At 41.0% G+C, this 22,775-nt stretch overlaps 1 protein-coding gene across 1 annotated transcript in view; it reads left to right on the top strand.

Moving 5' to 3' along the window:
* itga5 (integrin, alpha 5 (fibronectin receptor, alpha polypeptide)) overlaps nucleotides 1–21,075 on the top strand; it is a 38,838-nt gene extending 17,763 nt beyond the window's left edge. The window contains exons 9-17 of the mRNA XM_063015878.1: nucleotides 2,734–2,813; nucleotides 2,924–3,004; nucleotides 3,705–3,810; nucleotides 5,358–5,516; nucleotides 7,240–7,341; nucleotides 12,944–13,057; nucleotides 14,885–14,986; nucleotides 15,089–15,211; nucleotides 19,294–21,075. Of these exons, the coding sequence (XP_062871948.1) occupies nucleotides 2,734–2,813; nucleotides 2,924–3,004; nucleotides 3,705–3,810; nucleotides 5,358–5,516; nucleotides 7,240–7,341; nucleotides 12,944–13,057; nucleotides 14,885–14,986; nucleotides 15,089–15,211; nucleotides 19,294–19,374 (948 nt within the window). The 3' untranslated portion in view covers nucleotides 19,375–21,075. The remainder of the gene's footprint in view (nucleotides 1–2,733; nucleotides 2,814–2,923; nucleotides 3,005–3,704; nucleotides 3,811–5,357; nucleotides 5,517–7,239; nucleotides 7,342–12,943; nucleotides 13,058–14,884; nucleotides 14,987–15,088; nucleotides 15,212–19,293) is intronic.
* The last annotated feature ends 1,700 nt before the right edge of the window (nucleotides 21,076–22,775 follow it).

Genomic DNA, 22,775 nt, shown 5'->3' with positions numbered 1-22,775 from the left:
TGCAAATATTTCATTATATCTTTTCATGGGACAACACTATAGACATGAAACTTGGATATAACTTAGAGTAGTCAGTGTACAGCTTGTATAGCAGTGTAGATTTACTGTCTTCTGAAAATAACTCAACACACAGCCATTAATGTCTAAATAGCTGGCAACATAAGTGAGTACACCCCACAGTGAACATGTCCAAATTGTGCCCAAATGTGTCGTTGTCCCTCCCTGGTGTCATGTGTCAAGGTCCCAGGTGTAAATGGGGAGCAGGGCTGTTAAATTTGGTGTTTTGGGTACAATTCTCTCATACTGGCCACTGGATATTCAACATGGCACCTCATGGCAAATAACTCTCTGAGGATGTGAGAAATAGAATTGTTGCTCTCCACAAAGATGGCCTGGGCTATAAGAAGATTGCTAACACCCTGAAACTGAGCTACAGCATGGTGGCCAAGGTCATACAGCGGTTTTCCAGGACAGGTTCCACTTGGAACAGGCTTCGCCAGAGTCGACCAAAGAAGTTGAGTCCACGTGTTCGGAGTCATATCCAGAGGTTGGCTTTAAAAAATAGACACATGAGTGCTGCCAGCATTGCTGCAGAGGTTGAAGACGTGGGAGGTCAGCCTGTCAGTGCTCAGACCATACGCCGCACACTGCATCAACTCGGTCTGCATGGTCGTCATCCCAGAAGGAAGCTGACGCACAAGAAAGCCCGCAAACAGTTTGCTGAAGACAAGCAGTCCAAGAACATGGATTACTGGAATGCCCTGTGGTCTGACAAGACCAAGATAAACTTGTTTGGCTCAGATGGTGTCCAGCATGTGTGGTGGCGCTTTGGTGAGAAGTACCAAGACAACTGTATCTTGCCTACAGTCAAGCATGGTGGTGGTAGCATCATGGTCTTGGGCTGCATGAGTGTTGCTGGCACTGGGGAGCTGCAGTTCATTGAGGGAAACATGAATTCCAACATGTACTGTGACATTCTGAAACAGAGCATGATCCCCTCCCTTCGAAAACTGATGGCAGTTTTCCAACAGGATAACGACCCCAAACACAACCTCCAAGATGACAACTGCCTTGCTGAGGAAGCTGAAGGTAAAGGTGATGGACTAAACCCAATTGAGCACCTGTGGCGCATCCTCAAGTGGAAGGTGGAGGAGTTCAAGGTGTCTAACATCCACCAGCTCCGTGATGTCATCATGGAGGAGTGGAAGAGGATTCCAGTAGCAACCTGTGCAGCTCTGGTGAATTCCATGCCCAGGAGGGTTAAGGCAGTGCTGGATAATAATGGTGGTCACACAAAATATTGACACTTTGGGCACAATTTGGACATGTTCACTGTGGGGTGTACTCACTTATGTTGCCAGCTATTTAGACATTAATGGCTGCGTGTTGAGTTATTTTCAGAAGACAGTAAATCTACACTGCTATACAAGTTGTACACTGACTACTCTAAGTTATATCCAAGTTTTATTTCTATAGTGTTGTCCCATGAAAAGATATAATAAAATATTTGCAGAAATGTGAGGGGTGTACTCACTTTTGTGATACACTGTAGCTGTAGTTAAGTGTTACATCTAGTACAATATGAAATTTAACCAATCGTAAAATAGTGCTAAAGTTTTTTCATTTTGTGTAAAAATACTAATTGCTATAGTAACGGTAACAACTGTATTTAATTACAGAATTACGGTAAATTCGTAACTGAGACGCTGTAACAGACTTGCTAAACATTTACAAACAACTGAGAATATAAATGTCTACTACTTACAGACGATGCTTCTCTATTGGATTACAAGAGAATTTACTTCTATTTATTATTTTTTAAGCTACTTTACCCCACGTTCTTTTGCAGCTGAAACGTAAAAGTGACAAGGCTTCTTAGCAAAGTCAAAGTTAGTTGCCATGACTACGATGTCAACGGTTGCTCATACGGGCTCGTGGGCCACATAAAATGACATGCCGGGCCGGATTTGGCCTGCGGGCCTTGAGTTTGACACCCCTGCTATCAATCTTATATTCTTTTTTTTTACATCTGAACAATACTGAGATATCACATTACTTTCTGCTTTTTTTGCTGTCAATTTCATCAGAGAAGCATGTTAGAGCTGGCAGCAGCAATCGGGCATCAGTACTTGTTCTATGTAGTGACTAAACCTTCCCATCAGAAAAAAAGAAAGTGACTGTTTTGGATCTGCCTTTCTGTGGTCGAAAGTCCCGTTAATGTGTACGAATAGCGAGAGCTGTGGCTTTTACTAGCACTGTGATTTGGGTGTCTATACATAATACATTTAGCCAATTCCCCAGTTACTAAAATAAAGAATGGATTAGTATTAATGGTACAATACAATAACATGAGAAATGTTTTCTGATATTTTGTGTTTGATTAAAATCTAAGAAAAGGGTAGAATGGTTGAGAGAGCATGTGCGCGCTATCTGTGGTGGGTGTAAAAGAAAAAGCATAAAACTGCTCGTGTGTTGGCAAATTGGCAAACAGTCTGGACCTGGCCTACATCTGGCCTACCTGGCATGAAACCAGTGAAATAATGTACAGGCTCTGTAGATTGAGGGTTTATTATTTTTTACTTTAAGTATTGAATTTTGGACCATATTCTGTCAATAGAATGTAGAGAGAAGACATTCCACTCACTCAAACATCAGGCTGCACCTCTGGTGTAGAATATAATATAGTTTTGGAAAATATGAAGGCAATAAACTTTTGTATTCTTTTCATCCTAGCTGTGGGCAGGCCTTCGTTTTACAGTGCCACGACTGAAGGATTCGAACAAGGTGGTGCAGTTTGAGCTGCAGATTCGTAGGTATGCAAACACACCAACACACATCCCCCTACGCACACTTCCAACATGCAAACCTATTATAGGAAATTGATCTAAGGTGCTCGTTTTCTCCCTTTCTGCTCTGTCTGTAGTAAAAATGAGAATAATTCCCAAAGTGAGGTTGTCCCCTATAAGCTGGAAGTGGTGGTCAAAGCTGATGTTATTTTGCAGGGGTAAGTTCCTTCTTCTTTTCAAACACAAGTTCTAACCCACTATGCTTCTTTTTATTTAAAGGATTATACTGTGATACAATAAGCATGTTGGAGGCACAAAAATAGTATTATGTAGTAGCATCATAGCCAATTATGTCTGCATAGATGGCTGGCCAACTATTAGCACAGCTCGAAGATTCGAACCTGGATAGTGGGCCAGTGTGATGGCCCTTCAAGCGCCTTTGCCAAATGAACACATCACAAATAGTGCCTGTCTGACAATGGTAAACAGAAGTCAAGCCTTAGTACATTTTCTGAAAGCTTCAACCGTTTGATTGTACAGGTGTGTTTGCATACCTATGAATCTGCAGCTTACACTTAACTACCGTGTACGAGTCAAATTTCAGATGTACAAATGGCAACTCCATATTAATTATCTTGGTTCTAAAATCGCATGTTTATCCTGCAGGGTTTTACATACTTTCATCAATATAGGCTATTGTAATCTAGCAAGTTCTGATGGAGTCTGTGTTCAGGGAGTAGTTTTACATATTATTGCAGCCAGATTGCTACATGCTCTATGTTAATAGCAGCTCAAAATGCTTTTAGAAAAATTGGTCCACCAAAACTGCTGATTAAGCATTAACACTGTCCTTACACTGGAACTCTCCTTGAAAATACTTACGTGTTCACTTCTTTTATTTATGCGTTTCTTTTAAAGAGTATCCCGACCAGATAAAGTCTTTTTCCCACTTCCAAACTGGAGAGCGACCAAAAATGTGGCAGTGGAGCAGGATGTCGGGCCTTCTGTGAAGCACATCTATGAGGTAAAGATTCCTGCTGCCTACATTAAAAGTCTACATTAAAAAAAACCTGTGATAAATCTTTATTATAAGGATTATAAAGGATATCCAGATTTGCACTGTTGCTAGGAGGCTTATGTTAACAGTTTTACCATTTTAAATCTTTTTATACATTTATTTTAGAATTATTATATCATTTCTATTACATGCTGGGCACATAATAGAAGCAAATCATGAATTGAACATTAAATGAATAATCCAGAAATAAGCCAAAATATATTTCATGGTCATTAACCGATTTATCCTGGTTAGGGTTGTGGCAGGCCCGGGAAACACCGGGTGCAGTTCAGAAATACCATGGACAGAGTGCCAATCCAATGCAGGGCCACAGCCATCTTCTTTTAGATATACGTCTGTGCAGACGCCCGTCCTGACGATAGCACAGCTAAGATTCAAACCTAGATCTCAGTGGTGGTGGGTTATTATGCCTAAGTGCCTTCCGTGTTATTTAAAAAACTTATAAGTCCTTGAAGGTACTGTGCACAAGTCACAAAATACGAGTCCGAGTCAAGTCACGAGTCTTTAGGCTAGAGTCAATATAATATACACAAAACATATATTGGAAATGTAGCATGGAAATAAACAAATAATATGTAAGTTCAGATAAAAAACAACAACAGATTAGCGACTGTATTTTGCCGTTTTACTTAGTGCCTTTACTTTCCTAGTAATTGTGCAAAAAAATGTTATTTCCATAACAAGAAGGTACCAGTGATAACCACTGCTCACCTTAGGTTATGTTCTTCCAGATGCTATTAAATTTATAACTGTGTGTCCCATTAGGAATATAATCCGTTATTTTGTAAATGTGCTTAGATATAAAAACCTCCAAACTTTTCCCGGTTGTGAAGTAAAACACTAACTCGTTAAAAAGCCAGTCAGGTGTTTCATTGACGCATCATCTGTGTGACGCAAACTGAATAAATGCAAATAACAGCATTTTCTTACTAAAAATTTAAATCAGAAGGTCTGATTGGTTCAGAAAGCTTGGTCTTTCAACCATTACCACCAATTCTGTAGGAGCGTTCCAGTCACTCTAGTTGTTCCTGTGAAGTGCACTATGTATGGTATTCCACTATTGTAAGTGAGATTCCAATCCAAAGGTAACGAAAATGTACAAATAAAGTGAACTTCAAACTGCTTAGGGAGTAGGGAGCGATGCTTCACCACTACGCCGGAAGCTGGCTGTAACATTTACCCATTGCGTGCGTTGTGGGTTAAGACCGGAACGTTATTGGAGAGCAGAATATTTATAATAATAATAATAATTATATATATATATACACATGCTGACGCTAGCAACTCTTGTTGTTTACAAGTCATGTTTTGCGAGTCATGAGTCGAGTCTGAGTAATTTCAAACGAGTCCTTAGTTGCTGTGTGTGCGACTTACGTGCGACTCCAGTACTGTGTAATGTGCAGGCTCTGTTGGTATTCAGACATGAATAAAGCTTTAGCCAGTTACTGTACAATATTAGTTAATGACTTCCTCTTTCTTGCTCCTGTTTCTAGTTAGTGAACAATGGTCCAAGCCGTATCAGTCACACAGTCCTCCAGCTAAAGTGTCCTATGAAGCTGCATGACCACAAGTTTATGTACCCTCTCGAGATCAGCACAGAAGGCCCTGTAAACTGCACCACGAAGAGAATTGTCAACCCTTTGAACCTAAAGGTAAGGAACAGTGAGTTATAAGTAAGGGCATGGCTTTGTTAGACTAAACAAGTAAGCTGGTACATGGATGATAATGACACACACACACACACACACACACACAAACAAGTGTTATCTGGGATAAATGCAGATGTGTTAGGAGGCTATCTGTGGGGAAAAGAGCCTGTTAGTGAATGAGTGGATTAAAACATGTTGGGCATCTTTAAATAATTAGGACTAACTTGCAGCCCCCTTCACCCTAGATATACCCAGAAATAAGTCTTTGTTATGTATGTTTTGCCCGCTCTCTCTCTCTTACACACACACACACACACACACACCACTACACCTTCATTTAGGAAGCAGGTGAGATAACAAATAAGCTCACAGAGACCTCTGTAAAGAACATCTCCAGCATAAACTCCTCACCTAAATATCAATCAATTAAAAAACTAAAGGAACAAAACCAAACTGAATTCTTATCAGACGACTCCGAGCCCTACAACAAACCCTTACTACTAATACAACCTAAAAACACCATCAAATGATCACACAACTCTGCAACAGGACCCAACAGAATCCATAACCAGCACTTGACCAACCTATCTAGTGATATGCTGCCCACCTTCCTAAACTTGGTATGGATCTCAGACAATATTTTAACCACCTGGAAAGAAGCTATTATAATAATCCCCATCCCAACGCCAGGAAAAAAATTACAATGACCCCAACAACTAAAATAATAAATAACCAACACATCTGCACATTCAAATTTGAGAACAAGATCAACAATGCCCAATGTGGCTTCTGATAAGGCAGAACTTGACTATCACACACATCAATAAGTCACAGCTGCCGTCAAATCCAAAACCCCTGCCCCAGCTTTATAGCAGAGGCTCGAGCCATTCAACTAGGCCTAGGCTTAGACCAGGCTTAAGAGAGTGTCCCTGGATCTGTGGTCACTGTAAAATATTTATAAGAATTAATCACATACTAACAAAGTGCCCAAAGTATCATAAAGAACCATGAAAACTAGCAATACCACACACAGTATATGGAACATTCAACCAAACCAAAGCGGACACTTATCAAGTTTCTAAAAAACATATTTAAAACCATCATCATAATCAAAACAACACGAGTAAATCAACAAGGATCGACAAATCTGATCTGACAGTGTTTGACATTGAGCCTTAACTGATAAATCATGTGTAACCTGGTTACAAGTAACCTTACTACAAAGCAACTAAGGCTTGCTTTGATTTTTGTGGCACTGTAATATGGCCTTGTTCACTGCTATACGTCTGTTCACATAATCACTCATCTGCTTCTTTCCATATGGAAATACAGGCTTAACCTAATCCCTGTTACTGGTTTTGTTCCTTTTGCCAACCACCCCCCAGAATATGGTCTGTAAGCTTAAGGCGCATCTGGAAACAAGCAAATCATTTGAGTATAATGAGAGTGATTCCCATAGCGTAGTAGCGTAAGTCACACTGCGCCTTTGTTTGTTTTCCTGCATCAGTGTGTTGTAAACTTGGTTGTTCAGTCTTATGTACTATTTGGCCAGTTGTAAAGGTCAGAGGTTTGAATGCATTTTGTAAAATGAGGTGCTGCTCATGTTGAGTCAGTGGGTGGTGCAGATGTAGTAATAAGTTCAGCATCTGTATTACCAAAATGAGTGCCAAATTTCCACTCAATGCTCTCTCTGTCTGTCTGTCTCTCTCTTGCTGTCTTCCACTAGCTTAAGCAGTTATCTACAGAGCAGCCTCCCTTACTAAACCAGGAGCACCACATTGAGAAGCGGGAAACACACAAGGGAGAACTAGCGGAGTTGACAGAGCTGGTAAGCTTATAAGAAAATTGGAATTCTTGCTTCGTTCTTATACTACTGACTGTTGTAAATACAATTTTGATGTAACTGAATAATTATACACCGATCAGCCATAACATTTAAACCATCTCCTTGTTTCTACACTCACTGTCTATTTTATTAGCTCCACTTACCGTATAGAAGCACAATTACTGATTAGTTCTACAATTACTGACTGTAGTCCATCTGTTTCTCTGCATGCTTTGTTAGCCCCCTTTCATGCTGTTCCTCAATGGTCAGGACTCTCCCATGACCACCACAGAGTAGGTATTATTTAGGTGGTGGGTCATTCTCAGCACTGCAGTGACACTGACATGGTGGTGGTGTGTTACTGTGTGTTGTGCTGGTATGAGTGAATAAGACACAAAAGCGCAGCTGGAGTTTTTAAATACCGTGTCCACTCACTGTCCACTCTATTAGACACTCCTACCTAGTTGGTCGACCTTGTAGATGTAAAGTCAGAGACGATCGCTCATCTATTGCTGCTGTTTGAGTTGGTCATCTTTGAGATCTTCATCAGTGGTCACAGGATGCTGCCCACGGGGTGCTGTTGGCTGGATTTTTGTGTCTTATCCACTCATACCAGCACAACACACGCTAACACAGTGTCACTGCAGTGCTGAGAATGATCCACCACCCAAATAATACCTGCTCCATGGGGGTCCTGACCATTAAAGAACAGGGTGAACACAGACTAAAAAAGTATGCAGAGAAACAGATGGACTACAGTCAGTAATTGTAGAACTACAAAGTGCTTCTATATGGTAAGTGGAGCTGATAAAATGGACCGTGAGTGTAGAAACAAGGAGGTGGTTTTAATGTTATGGCTGATTGGTGTATGTAATGATTATAATCAGTTTAATAATTAACAGGAAAAGACATAAATTACACAGGTAGTAGAGTCAGCACAATTCATGCATTGGTTGGTAGCATTGTCACATGATGCTGCCACCACCATGTTTCATTGTGTGGAAGGTGTTTGCAAGGTAATCAGCAGTGCTCTTTCAGAGTGACTGTTAAATTCTTTCTTGCCTCTTTGACCAAGGCCCTTTTCGTCTGGATGCCAAATTTGGCCGGACAGCCAACTCTAGGTGGGTTTAAGGTTGTGACAAGCCTTTGATATAACTGCATGGGAAAGGGATAATTTTGGCAAACACTACAATACGGAGTTTCATTCACAAATACCACTTAAAACCTAACTATGCAAAAAAAAACCTTATGTTAACCATGTCCAGAAGCTGCATCAACTTCTCTGGTCTCAGAAGCTTCTGGGATGGACCATCACAGAGTGGAAATGTGTTCTGTGGACAGATTAATCAGTATTCTAGCTCGTTTTTGAAAGAAATCGATGCTGTGCGCTTAGATCCAAAGATGAAAAAACCATCAAGACAGAAAGTTCAAAAGCTCAGGTCTGTCATGGTATGTGGTTATGTCAGTGCCCTTGGCAAAGGTAATTAACAGTTACAAAGGCATGGCTAAAGTAAAAGAGGGTATGGGTACTGCCCTGGCCTGCCTTCAGTTCTAACCTGTCCCCAACAGAGAATGTGTGTAGAATTTTAAAAGAGAAAATGCGACAACCTCATACTGTTGCACATCTTAAGACGCAACATTGTGGTAAAGTGATAAATGCTTTATTTTCCCAATTTCCCAATAAAATGCAGGTTGGTGAAAATGAAGTGAAATAATAGAAATATATCTTCATTAGTAAATACTACTACTAAAGGAAGTCACTGTGATTTATAATAATAAATCATCTTCCTTAATCAGATTGCTCCTGATGCTTTGAATAAGATAACATTGCTATAAAAATGCCCAAAAAAGCCCCTATGTAAAGCTTTTCCTGCCTGGGCAGCAGTACAGAGTTTCCTAAGAACAGCAGTCTTTTTGTGACCCTAAATGACTTGGTCATTAATTGAGTCAGATTATGTGCTATTAAACATTTCTGCCTGGCTGGCAAGCTTTAAAGGGGTTCTGATGAGTCATTGTGTTTAACCTTATTAATTTGAGCACTGATGTCCTTTTTAAGCCACCCTGTCCCACTTTGTGTAATTGGTTAACCACAACCATTATCCCCTACCAACCTGCCTAAATAAATAAAACCTTTGTATAGTGCCTGCCATGATTAATACCTTTTGTCGGTCAAATGTTTTGACAACACAATCTTCTGTTGTTCATCAGATTTAATACGAAGGGAAAATGCAGGAAAGTGTAGCATTAATACAATATGCCAGGACTTAGACTATATGGCCAAAAGTCTGTAGATGCCTGACCATGTGCTTGTTACATTACAAAACCATTCCAACCATCCCCACATTGTCACTATTACACCAACAGCCTACACGCTCCTGGAATTGCTTTATCTGTATATAGGAATAAGTTGCCTATTCAGTCAGAAGATTATTTTTGAGGTCAGGCTCTGATATGTGGGAAAGATTGGCTTCAATTCATTTAAAAGGTGTTCAGTGTGTCTTTATTAGGTTTTTCTCCCGACTTTTTAGCGTGTCCAATTGCCCGATTGCATCACGCTTCCTCTCCACTAATGCCAACCCTTGCTCTGATTTGAGGAGAACGAAGCTAACCCACACCCTCTCCGACACGTGGGCAGCAGCCGTATGCATTTTTTCACCCATACTAGGCGAGTGCATATTTGCGAATCATGCTTGTGTACGGCGAGACACACCCTGATCAACCCCTATATGAACAACAGGCCAATTGTTGTTCATGTGGCCGCTCAGCCCAGCCAGTCCTAGTGTGTGTTTTCACCGCTGCGCCACCTGAGCGGCCATGGTCAATGTCTTCTTGACTGTACTTTGTACACAGGGGTGTAGTGAAGCTGGAAGTTTTTACTTACTTTTGATATTGTGTGTGTGCATTTAAGCCTAGATTTTGACATTCAGTTATTTTAGTCGGAGGAAAGCAGAGTCTGGAAAAGTGCAAAACATCACTTTTTACTTACACATACTTAGGTCCAAAGACAGAAAGCAGAGATATAAAGTACTGACTGTATAGCTAGGTCATGGGAATCTTTAAATGAGATAAATAGGTAATAAAATGTCTAACCCTTAATTAGATAGTGGGGGGAGTTTATAATGACCAGCTCTGCTAAACTCTTCTCTATAAGGCATGATTTAAAGAGGCAGTCATTTAGAACAATTGGAACACAGCCAGTATCTATATGCCTAGGGCTATTAGGTAGTCCCATTGAAAGGATGTATTCCACTATTGTTCTACTCTTCTATAATCTCTAAATTGCTCTAAATGAGTTCAGACCACCAGATCACTGCAGTCACTAAAACTCCATTGAATTAGTTCCCATATTGCCTTGAGAAGAGAATCCTTCTTAGATGGTTTGAATGTAATTTAGAGTGTGGAATTGGACAGTCTTGGGTGGTTCCAAAATGTGGCTAGCAGCATCCACAGTTCATTTTACAATCCCGTGACTTTTAAACACCTGTATGGAACCATTAGGCCTCTTTTTCTGGCTGCTTTTATTTTTAGAAGTGCCACAGCAGGTCATTCTGGTCCACATACCTGATTTGGCACAGTTTGACACCAGATACCTCTCCTGATGCAACCCTCCTTATTTTTATCTAAGCTTGAGACCTGCACTAAGAATGTACTGACAAGTGCACCTGCCAGTGGCTAGTTTGGCCATCCCCACTCTGTGCTACACTAAACAGACCTAGTGGTAGTGGGCCGGCAGATTTAATTGATGCACCACCTGAATGCCTTGGTCTTTTGTCACTAATGCTGACAAAATTGTTTATGCCAGAGGCACCCAGGTGGCGCATCGGGATATTCCGCTAGCACACCAACATCGAGTTTCTGAACTCCTCTGTTCGAAACTCGGTGTTGCCACTGGTCGGCAGTGCCTGCAGCAGAAACTAATTGGCCGCCATATCTGGAAGGTTGGGGCCGGACTATGTGTGGGTGGGTGGGTCTTCATACGCTGTGTAAGGATCCTGATTGGCGGAAGCGACGCCTGTGCAGAATGCAGGGGCGAGAAGAGAAGGTCACATGTACAGCGACGTAGGGCTGTCGCGCTAACCGCAATTTTGAGATATCGCGGTATAGACCAGCCAACCGCAGGGCATGCCAAGCAACCGCATCACCGCGATATTCACGTTTTTTCTTTCTTTCTTTCTAATCTTTTTTTTTTTTTTTTTTTGTTGTTGCAGGGTCCATCTTGTTTTACGCTTACATTCGGGCGTAATAAATGTTAAATAAATTCATAATGAAAATGAGCTAAGAGCGACATTTTCCTGCCAACTGTTTGCATCCGTTGCTGCTGAGTTTCAGGCTTTGTGTTTTAAAATGTAAACAATCGCAACATGAATTATAGGCAAGTTTATTAATGATCAAATTGAGTTCACACTCAATAAAATACTTGTAATTTAGACTATATTTAAACAGCCTTGGCGTACTTAAACACTTAATGACGGGTAATATGGCATTGCAGCCTGCAAATATTCTCTTGCTGGCTTGCTGGAATGATTTAAATGAATTTTTTCGTTGAATAAAAATGTATTGAAACGAATAATAACTTAAAATGTAGTATATATTGTTATGTTAATTATACCTACTAAATAGATAGTTAATAGTGGCGCGATAACCAGGCTAGATTTGCTTTGCTCTGTAAAGTCGCATGCAGGATCAGTACACGTGTATTAGTGTAACGTTGGGAACATCACTACCCCACTCAGATCCTCTCTAAACCACATCAGGTGAACATGTTGGTTCTTCTAGCGTGCATGATAACGCAGGTTTAAACTCTTACAGACTTTATTATTAATTCTATTTTTTTTTTTACCATATTTTGATTAGAAGTGCATTTAGAATATTTAGCCTGAACTCTTTTTTTTTTCGTTTCACAGTGCATATCTAGCCTAGGCTAGAAGCTTAATTTAAAGCTTTTTTTAATAGAGAAAAGACGCGCATCCCTGCTCTGTTCTGTATTTAACATTAAACACGCATTTCATTGGTCTTAAAGCTGTCTCATCTTTGTCATTATAAAGCAATAATATACCGAATCATAGCCTAACAATAAAGCTTGTTTATATAGCTCTAAAATCCAGATAAATTAAGTAATTTTCAAAAAACAAAAAAAATGGCGATATCACCGCATACCGCGATATTAAGACAGGCTGAATATCGCAAGGGGAAATTCTTTCACCGTGACAGCCCTACAGCGACGTGCTCTCCTTGGATGCAATCTGGTATCTCTCAGCAGCGGAAGACAAAATCGAATGCGCTAAATCGGGAGGAAAATGGGGAGAAAATGCATTTAAAAAAAAAAATTATGCCGGTCTCATGGTGGTCTCCCTAGCCCTGTTGCTAACTTCTTTTGGATATGTTTCTGCTTTTAGTAAAGTGTTTGTAACAAATCTTGGTTTTTAGGCATCAGTACCTTGAATGTCATGGCTCATGACACTAATATGTGTAAAAAGCAGATGTGCTTACTTGTACAACAAAGGAAAACTTGAGATTTAACAATCAGGATAAAAGCTTTTGTCTTAATTTTGCTTCACATTTTAACCCACCCAGTGTTTTCTGTTTTGTTCTTGACTGTGTTTAGTCCTGCTCTAATGTGGAGTGCTGGACCCTCCAATGTAATGTGGGTCTGCTGGAAAAAGGAACCAGTGCCATACTGCAAGTGCGCTCACGAATTTGGGGTGAGACGTTCATGGCGGTAAGTTACATTCAGAAATATGTTTGCGTTATTATGTGTGACATTTAGAGCTGTCCATGTGAACACTTTCTGCCATAGAACCATAATTCAGGCTTTGCAACCACAAATGAAAGGCTTTTAAAAAGTAGCAGAGCACTCAGTATAGTTATTGCTTTAATGAAATATGGATGTTAATTATGAACTGTGATATTCCATCATGAATTAGTCAGTCTGCTAGCACAGAGGAAAAAACTGGATGATTGGATCTCTGGTTAGCCACTGTTCCATTAAGATGTTTTTCTATGTGTGTGGTTTCGTTTGAATGTAGGAAAGTTAAATGGTATGGTTAAACAACATGTCTTTGTGGTTAGGCTGTTCATGCACTGGTCTTTCAGCCAATATAATGCATATTTTTAAAGACTTTGAAAATTCATTATATGCAGATTATTAACTCTCATTGTTCATGACTGGAATGTCATGGCTTTTTTAGAACCACTACCATAGAAAAATACCATCACCTGCAGTTTATTCATAAAATTCTTCTTACTCTATTTAATGTGACATACACCGACCAGACATAACATTATGACCACTGACAGGTGAAGTGAATAACACTGATTATCTCCATCACAGCACCTGTTAGTGGGTGGAATATATTAGGCAGCAAGTGAACATTTTATCCTCATAGTTGATGTGTTAGAAGCAGGAAAAATGGGCAAGCGTAAGGATTTGAGTTTGACGAGGGTCAAGAAGTGATGGCTAGACGACTGGGTCAGAGCATCTCCAAAACTGCAGCTCTTGTGGGGTGTTCCTGGTCTGCAGTGGTCAGTATTTATTAAAAGTGGTCCAAGGAAGGTACAGTGGTAAACCGTCGACAGGATCATGGGCGGCCAAGGCTTATTGATGCACGTGAGAAGCGAAGGCTGGTCTGTATGGACCGATCCAACAGACGAGCTACTGTAGCTCAAATTGCTGAAGAAGTTAATGCTGGTTCTGATAGAAAGGTGTCAGAATACACAGCGCATTGCAGTTTGTTGCGTATGGAGCTGCATAGCCACAGACCAGTCAGGCTGCCCATGCTGACCCCCGTCCACCACCGAAAGCGTCAACAATAGGCACGTGAGCATCGGAACTGGACCATGGAGCAATGGTAGAAGGTGGCCTGATCTGGTGAATCATGTTTTCTTTTACATCACGTGGATGGCCAAGTGGGTGTGTGTCGCTTACCAGGGTGAACACATGGCACCAGGATGCACTATGGGAAGAAGGCAAGCCAGCGGAGGCAGTGTGATGCTTTGGGCAACGTTCTGCTGGGAAATCTTGGGTCCTGCCATCCATGTGGATGTTACTTTGACACGTACCACCTACCTAAGCATTGTTGCAGACCATGTACACCCTTTCATGGAAACGCTATTCCCTGATGGCTGTGGCCTCTTTCAGCAGGATAATGCGCTCTGCCACAAAGCAACAACGCTTCAGGAATGGTTTGAGGAGCACAACGAGTTTGAGGTGTTGACTATGCCTCCAAATTTCCCAGATCTCAATCCAGTCGAGCATCTGTGGGAGGTGCTGGACAAACAAGTCTGATCCATGGAGGCCCCACCTCACAACTTACAGGAGTTAAAGGATCTGCTGCTGACATCTTGGTGCTAAATACCACAGCACACCTTTAGGGGTCTAGTGGAGTCCATGCCTCGAAGGGGTCAGGGCTGTTTTGGCAGCAAAAGGGTGACCAACACAATATTAGAAAGATGGTCATAATGTTATGCCTGATCAGTGTATATACACAAATAAACTGGATGAAATGATATATGCAGCAGTTTTAATTGTCTCTCTCTTGCCCTTCAGATGCCTTATAAGAATTTTATTCTGGAGTGTTTAGTTAGTTACAAGGTTGAGAAGATGCCATATGCCATTTTACCCAAAGAGACTCCAAATGGATCTAAAAAGGTATTGTTTCTGTTATATATGTTCAGTAAAAAGCCATTATGGTTAAAATGAATTTAAATGTTTATGGTATTTACATTATGTTTATGTTATTTATTGAATTAGATGGTTACACCTGTGGTGTGGAATAAACCAGACAGTCCGTATGATGTGCCCTTGTGGATTATCATTCTGGCAATATTAATAGGACTCCTCCTGCTGGCCCTGCTCATCTATGTTCTATACAAAGTAAGTATTTCCATGATTTAAACCATACTCATCTCTAGACTGTTTAAGAGCCATTAAATCACACTAGTTTGATGGGTTTCAGCCTCTAGGAGCTGGGATGGGTCAGATGTTGGACAGTATTTATGATCACATCTGACCAGCATATTTCTTTAGACTTTTGCTGTCAGATCCATATTTGTTGTTTGACATGTATTACAACTTTATTCTTATACAGAGGATTTAGAAAGTATTCAGACTTTTTTTGCTCACTTTATTGTGTTTTGGATTTGATTTTATAGAGATATACAACCCCAAATCAGAAAAAGTTGGGACAGTATGGAAAATGCAAATAAAATAAAAACACAGTGTTCCTTACATTTACTTTGACTTTTATTTGATTGCAGACAGGATGAACCTGAGATATTTCATGTTTTATCTGCTCAACTTCATTTCATTTGTTAATATACCTCCATTCCTGCATTTCAGGCCTGCAACACATTCCAAAAAAAGTTGGGACGGGGGCAATTTAGGGCTAGTAATTAGGTGAAAAACACTTAATAACATGATGTCAACAGGTGATTGTACCAAACCATGATTTCAAAGGCAGCATCCATGAAAGGCTTTGATGAGTAAAGATGATCAGAGGATCTCCAGTTTATCAAAAAATGTGTGAGAAAATTATTGAAATGTTTAAAAACAATGAATCTCAAAGAAAGATTGGAATGGATTTGCATATTTCTCCCTCTACAGTGCATAATATCATTAAACGATGCAATTAATCGGGAGGAATTTTAGTGCGTAAAGGCCAAGGACGCAAGCTTAGGCTGAACGCCCGTGATCTTCGATCCCTCAGGCGGCACTGCATCAAGAACCGCCACTCAACAATAGTTGATATAACCACATGGGTGAGGGATTACTTTGGCAAACCTTTGTCAAGCACTACAATACAGAGTTACATGCACAAATGCCACTTAAAACTTAACTGTGCAAAAGAGAAGCCTTACGTTAACCATGTCCCGAAGCGGCATCGACTTCTCTGGGCTCGGAGGCATCTAGGATGGACCATCACACAGTGGAAACATGTATTGTGGTCAGATGAATCAGCATTCCAGACGACCCCGTACTGTTGCACATCTTAAGACGTGTTTGCTTTGGTGGTAAATGCTTTACTGTCCCAACTTTTTTTGGAATGTGTTGCAGACCTGAAATGCAGGAATGGATGTTTATTAATAAATGAAATGAAGTTGACCAGACAAATCATGAAATATCTCAGGTTCATCCTGTCTGCAATCAAATAAACTCTGTTTTTTATTTGCATTTTCCATGCTGTCCCAACTTTTTCTGATATGGGGTTGTATTTACAACATATTCAGGACTTTTATTAAAGACTTTGTAGAAGCCCCTCTAGCAGCAATTACATCTCTAAGTCTTATTTGATACATCTCTCTACAAGTTAGTTTAGAGAAGTATCTAAGAAATGGGCAGTTTATCCCATTTTTAAGGGCAGATTCTTTCGTCAGATCTTCACATGTTCACAATTGCTATCTTCACAACGTTTGAAGGGTATCATTCAAAGACATTCAGAGATTTGATACCACAATACCACTTCAGTATTGTCTTGGCTGTTGAAGGGTGAGCTGTTGCCCTAGTCTGAGCTCAGGCATGCACCACAGCAGAAGGTTTTCTTCAAGGATGTTCCTGTATTTGGCTTCATTCAACAGTTCCTCAGTTTTTACTAGTCTTATGAATTCTTACCTGTCTTTGTTGGTGAGACATACTAAGATGGTACATGTTATCCAATTTGGCTGGGCTAACAACTTTGAAACGTTCTTTTTGGTCTTGCAGTACATACGTTTTATAATGCCATTATACACTGCCATGCCAAAAGTCATGGGATAGGATCATGTTGGACCCCTTCTAGCCCAGCAAAGTGAAGCGACTCAACCTGACATCAATTCCACAAGTGGATGGAAGCCATCTGGAGGAATGTTGAGCTATGCCATCTGGATAGCCACCCACAGATCTGTGGTATTTTTGTAGGTGCAGGATCTCGGGTGCAAATGAACCTCTCCATCGCATTCCATAAATGCTCGACTGGGCTTATGTCAGGCGAATGTGCAAGCCACACGCTTCATCCAAACTGTACAGAATGCTGCTCAAATCAACTCAGGACAATTTGGGTCCAATTGCAAGGTGGATTATCCTGCTTGAATATCCCATTATTGTGGGTGTACATGAAGTCCATAAAGAGCTGTAAATGGTCACCCACCAAGCAGTGAAAGCCACTAGGACACACCCGAAACCAGTTTGGAACCACCACCGGTCTGCACAGTGCCCTGTTGACAGCTGGGGTCCATGGATTCATGGGGTCTGAATCAAAGACGAACTTAACTATCAGCCAAAAACTATTGATAACTTGATTCAGCAGACCACACCACATGTTGCCAGTCCTTAACATTTAACAAAGGCACTCAGGTGGGTCTTTTGCTCCTCTATCCCATGGAAGCTTAAGAACCCTGGACAGACCTGTATGATGTGTGTGGGGGCATCTGCTAAAGTCGCTTGTCTGTTCACACGGACAATTCTAGCCAGATGCAGCCGGTCACAATCAGCACGTACCCATGGGCAGCCACTGTGCTGTACACTGTGGGTGATAATGCCTACTATCATGTATTCCTAGTACGTGTGACACTGTGCCTTGAGGAATGTTGAATGCATGAAATGTCCCACGTGTCTGGCACCTACTATCATGTGATAATTCACTTTGACTTGCCATGAGCATACTGGCCAGTGTTCAGCCTCACTCACAAGTTAACACCTTTCAACTTGTACAGCTGTGGTCATTCCCAAGCTCTCCCCTGAGGTAACATCACTTACATACTGCTATCCCATGACTTTTGGTATGTTACTGTATTGTACCATGTGTATGTGTACCATTAATAAAAAGGCATCCCTCCAAAATATTGAGTTCAGTTCAACAGGTGTATAAAATATATTATGCTTTCAACATTGTAGTAACAGTTTGGGAAAGACATTTTCAGGTTCCAGCATGACTGTGCCCCCTCTCACAAAGCGAGGTCCATAAAGACCGGTTGACAGGTTTGGTGTGGAGGAACTCCAGGGGCCTGCACAGAGCCCTATCCTCAACCCAAATGAACATCATTGGGATGAACTGAAACACATTGCAAGGCATCAGATTTACCTCAAATGAAATGTTTTCTTTATAGAAAGGAAAAAACTAAATAATATGACTTATAGTGGCGCCCAGGTGGCGCAGCGGGATTTTCCGATAGCACACCAACGCAGAGAATCTGAACACCCCGGTTTGAAACTCTGCGTTGCCACCTGTCGACTGGGCGCCATCTAGCGGGCATAATTGGCATTGCCTGCAGCAGGCACGTTTCTGCTAGGGCGGGATGACCGGACTATGTGGGTTTTTTCCCCCGCCTAATCTAGTCGTCTCCAATTACCCTGATTGCGTCCTCTATACTGATTCGACCCTTCACCGTTGACTGAGGACGCCTCTCAACTGGCATACGCCCCCTCCGGCACGTACAATCAGTACAGACTGCATTTTTCACCTGCACGAGTCGAGTTCATACACTTGACGGGCACTGTGTATAGAGGGCCACACCCCCATCCGCATTATTCCTCAGCCCTGTGCAGGTGCCATCAGTTTTGAGAACCTATGATCCGACTTTCTTACCCTCTAACCCTGAACAACAGCCAATCATGTTAATGCTGCCGCCCAGCCTAGTCGGAAAGGCAGAGCTGAGATTCGATACAATGTGTTCGAAACCCCAACTCTGGTGCGCTAGCGTACTTTACCGCTGCGCCACCTGAGCGGCTTTGGTGGGGTCTTTAAACGCTGTGTATGGACCCTGGTTGACAGATAGAGAGGCAGTGCAGAATGCATGAATAGAAAAGGGTTCCGCTAAGGGCTGCACACGGGTTGGAGGAGGCGTGAGCAATATAACCTCCTCGACTGCAATCAGGGATCCCCAGCAGCGGAAGACAAACTGACTACGCTAAATTGGGAGAAAATGCATAAATAAACCTACTGTGTAATACTTAATTTCTTTCCTCATTTTGTTGTCTTCCAGCTCGGATTCTTCAAGAGAACCCCCTATGGCACTGCCATGGAAAAGGCCAAGCTTAAACCTCAGGCTGCATCCGAGGCCTAACAAGGCCTCTTCAGGAAGGACGAAAGTAAGGACGAAAGACCACTGGATCTCCACTGCACTGCACTGGACAGAAAGACTCTTGAGGACTCAAAGCCAAATGAATGTGTTTCGAATCGTAAATTTTTTGTTACTTTGTTTTGCTGTGGGTTTGGATTGCATTCACGAGTAGTAGCCTAACACTCAGTAGCAATGCTTCAGAAGAGTTTGGAAAGAGCCTAACCAAAGAGAAGAACCAGAGCCTATACAGCGGCAAGGCTGTACATCAGTGGACTGAAATTCTTCTACTCATTCTACTCAAGGACAATACTTATTTTACCTGCACTCTATGCAATGTTCACTGTTAAAACCTTTTTATTGTTCTTTTAACATGTTTAACATATTTTTGGTGCTACATTTTGCCTACATTTTTTCTCCCTTTAAATTATAAGAGTTTCGAATTTGAGTTTTAATGCATTGTTGTCTATCGTAAAGCTGTTATAACCCAAAGAGTATGAGGTCACACTAGCAAACACCTCATCACTTTTTTTCATCATTTTTTTTCTGTTGTCCATATAATGTTCAGTTGGAAATACCTGTCTAAATAATTGTTTCATCTTACGAGGAAATCTTTGTGTATTCTAGGTTCAAAGCAAATCAGTTTTTCACCTCCTGTTTAAATATCTCCAGATTTGATGTCTCAGGTGATCAGTTTCAACATCAGGTGTGCCACGCTCAAAAAGACTTGAAATCCAAGACTGATTGCTTTCTGAGCGTGACCATTTTCTCCTGCTGACCTGACCAGGGAGAGCATCACCTTATAATTGTTGGGGCACACAACTGGATCTGGGCTAGGAATCCTGATGAAATGGCTTGACGCAAAGCAGTGCTTTGAATACTACATAGGACAGACTCTTGCTATCCCTAAAGGTGCGGCAGGGGGTGTCGATGAGGACATGGAGATCTGTTCTGAGTGCAGTTAGCCACTGTACACAATTGAAATGGGATTGTACTTGTCACCCTGATCTTGCGAATGAATACTGTTACGTCTGTAGAGATAGCAAATACTGAAGGATAATACCGGTAACCAATGACACAGTCCAAAACGGCAGTCTCGGCTCGGGACTGAATGGAAAAAAAAAACTTTTTGTTTAGTTATTTTGTCTAGTGTGAGGGTGGATGTATGTGTGTTTGTCTGGATTCGTTAATGTGTGTTTTCCTGGTCGCTCCGTTTTTTTTTTAGTTTCTTTTAATTAACATCGTAGTGCATAATAGCATGGTAATGCAGAGCCTGGTGCCAAAGTGGCCACTCAGGGTGACTATCTGCACTCGAATGCATTGCACTTAATAACATCAAACAATGACGAGCATGGGGAAGACTCAGGATCCATACATGAAGTGCAATACTGTTTTTTCTCATGCCCCTGTTTACCCCCCTTCCCCTATGTAATTTTGTTAATGTTACACAAGTATTTTCATACAGGCTATAATATGTTGAGCTGAAGAGATTGTGGTGATGATTGTGAATACTGTTTGAAGGGATGGCATGATCAAACATCATCAAGTATGTTATTTTGTACAGCAGACGTTTCAAGCTACTTTTTGGTGTTGCCCTTGATTGTGTGTTTAAATTTAAATAACAATTACGAAATGTAACTGTTTACTGTCATTTTACAGTTTTATAGAATATATTTCTACTAGTAAAACAACAAGCGGTTTCCTTTACCCCTTATTACTCCAAGTAATTACTGTACCAACATATACACTGATCAGCCATAACATTGAAACCTTGTTTCTACACTCACTGTCCATTTTATCAGCTCAACTTTATAGTTCTACAATTACTGACAGTAGTCCATCTGTTTCTCTACATACTTTTTTAGCCTGCTTTCACCCTGGTCTTCAATGGTCAGGACCACCACAGAGCAGGTAATATTTAGGTGGTGGATCATTCTCAGCACTGCAGTGACAATGACATGGTGGTGGTGTGTTAGTGTGTGTTGTGCTGGTATGAGTAGATCAGACATAGCAGCGCTGCTGGAGTTTTTAAATACCGTGTCCACTCACTGTCCACTCTATTAGACACGCCTACCTAGTTGGTCCACCTTGTAGATGTAGAGTCAGAGACGATCGCTCATATATTGCTGCTGTTTCAGTTCATCTTCAAGACCTTCATTGGTCACAGGATGCTGCCCACGGTGGACTATTCTCAATGCAGCAGTGACAGTATTGCTGTGTCTTGTTCACTCATACCAGCACAACACACACTAACACACCACCACCATGCCAGCGTCACTGCAGTGCTGAGAATGATCCACCACCCAAATAATACCTACTCTGTAGTGGTCCTGGGAGAGTCCTGACCATTGAAGAACAGCATGAAAGGGGGCTAACAAAGCATGCAGAGAAACAGATGGACTACAGTCAAAAATTGTAGAACTACAAAGTGCTTCTATATGGTAAGTGGAGCTGATAAAATGGACAATGTGTGTAGAAACAAGGAGGTGGTTTTAATGTTATGGCTGATTGGTGTATATGCACACCACATTGAAGTGGCAGTTTAAAAAAAGCTTAACCAACATCCTCTTAACCAAATCAGTGTTGTAGTTTTCCTGAGCTTGTTTCCTCTGCTGAGTACTTGATTTGCATTTAAAAAGCAGAAATTGCCTAATTGTTTTAAAAACCAGTTGTTGCTCAATGTACAGGTTTAATCGATCACTATTTTATATTTGATGGATCAGATGATTTCCACAAGCACCATTCAATAATCCTAATTGGAATGAAGCATAAAATGATTAAGGTAGTAATTATTAATTACCTTGTTTAAATTTGTCCTATGCTTAGCTATGATCTGAGACTCAAAGATCCTTTTGTTATCTAACATTTTTAACACCTTCAAAATCTTAAGCTTGTTTTACATTTCAGCAAGAGGAAGCACTGGTTTACACACACACACACACACACACACACACACACACACACACACACACACACACACACACATATATATGTGCACATTTTGTCCCCTGTCCCACCATCCCACTTTTTCTGATTGAAGTTGTAAATATGATTTGGCTAGAGGATTCTTTTGTTTTTGGCTGAAACTTATTTGACATAAAATTGCATCACCCCATATTGGGGAAATTGAGGGATGTTAAAGGATTGAATTATTTGTATGATATTTTAAATAAACCGTTTCATTTTTTCTGTGTAAATTTTGTTGTAAAAAAGTTATTAGTTTACGCTGCTTTACTACAAAAACAAATGTGTCAGTGGCACGCTACTACAGTCTTCGGTTTCTCCATTTACTCCAGTTTTCACCCAAAATAGGGCAGTTATAACCTAGTGGTTAAGGTACTGGACCAGCAATCCAAAGGTCGCTGGTTTAAGCCTCACCACTGCCAGGTTGCCACTGTTGGGCCTTT

The sequence above is a fragment of the Trichomycterus rosablanca genome, chromosome 19 (genome assembly GCF_030014385.1).
Source record: "Trichomycterus rosablanca isolate fTriRos1 chromosome 19, fTriRos1.hap1, whole genome shotgun sequence".
NCBI lineage: Eukaryota > Metazoa > Chordata > Actinopteri > Siluriformes > Trichomycteridae > Trichomycterus > Trichomycterus rosablanca.
Note: the sequence above shows the minus strand (reverse complement) of the source record. Positions and strands in the feature narration are given on the sequence as shown.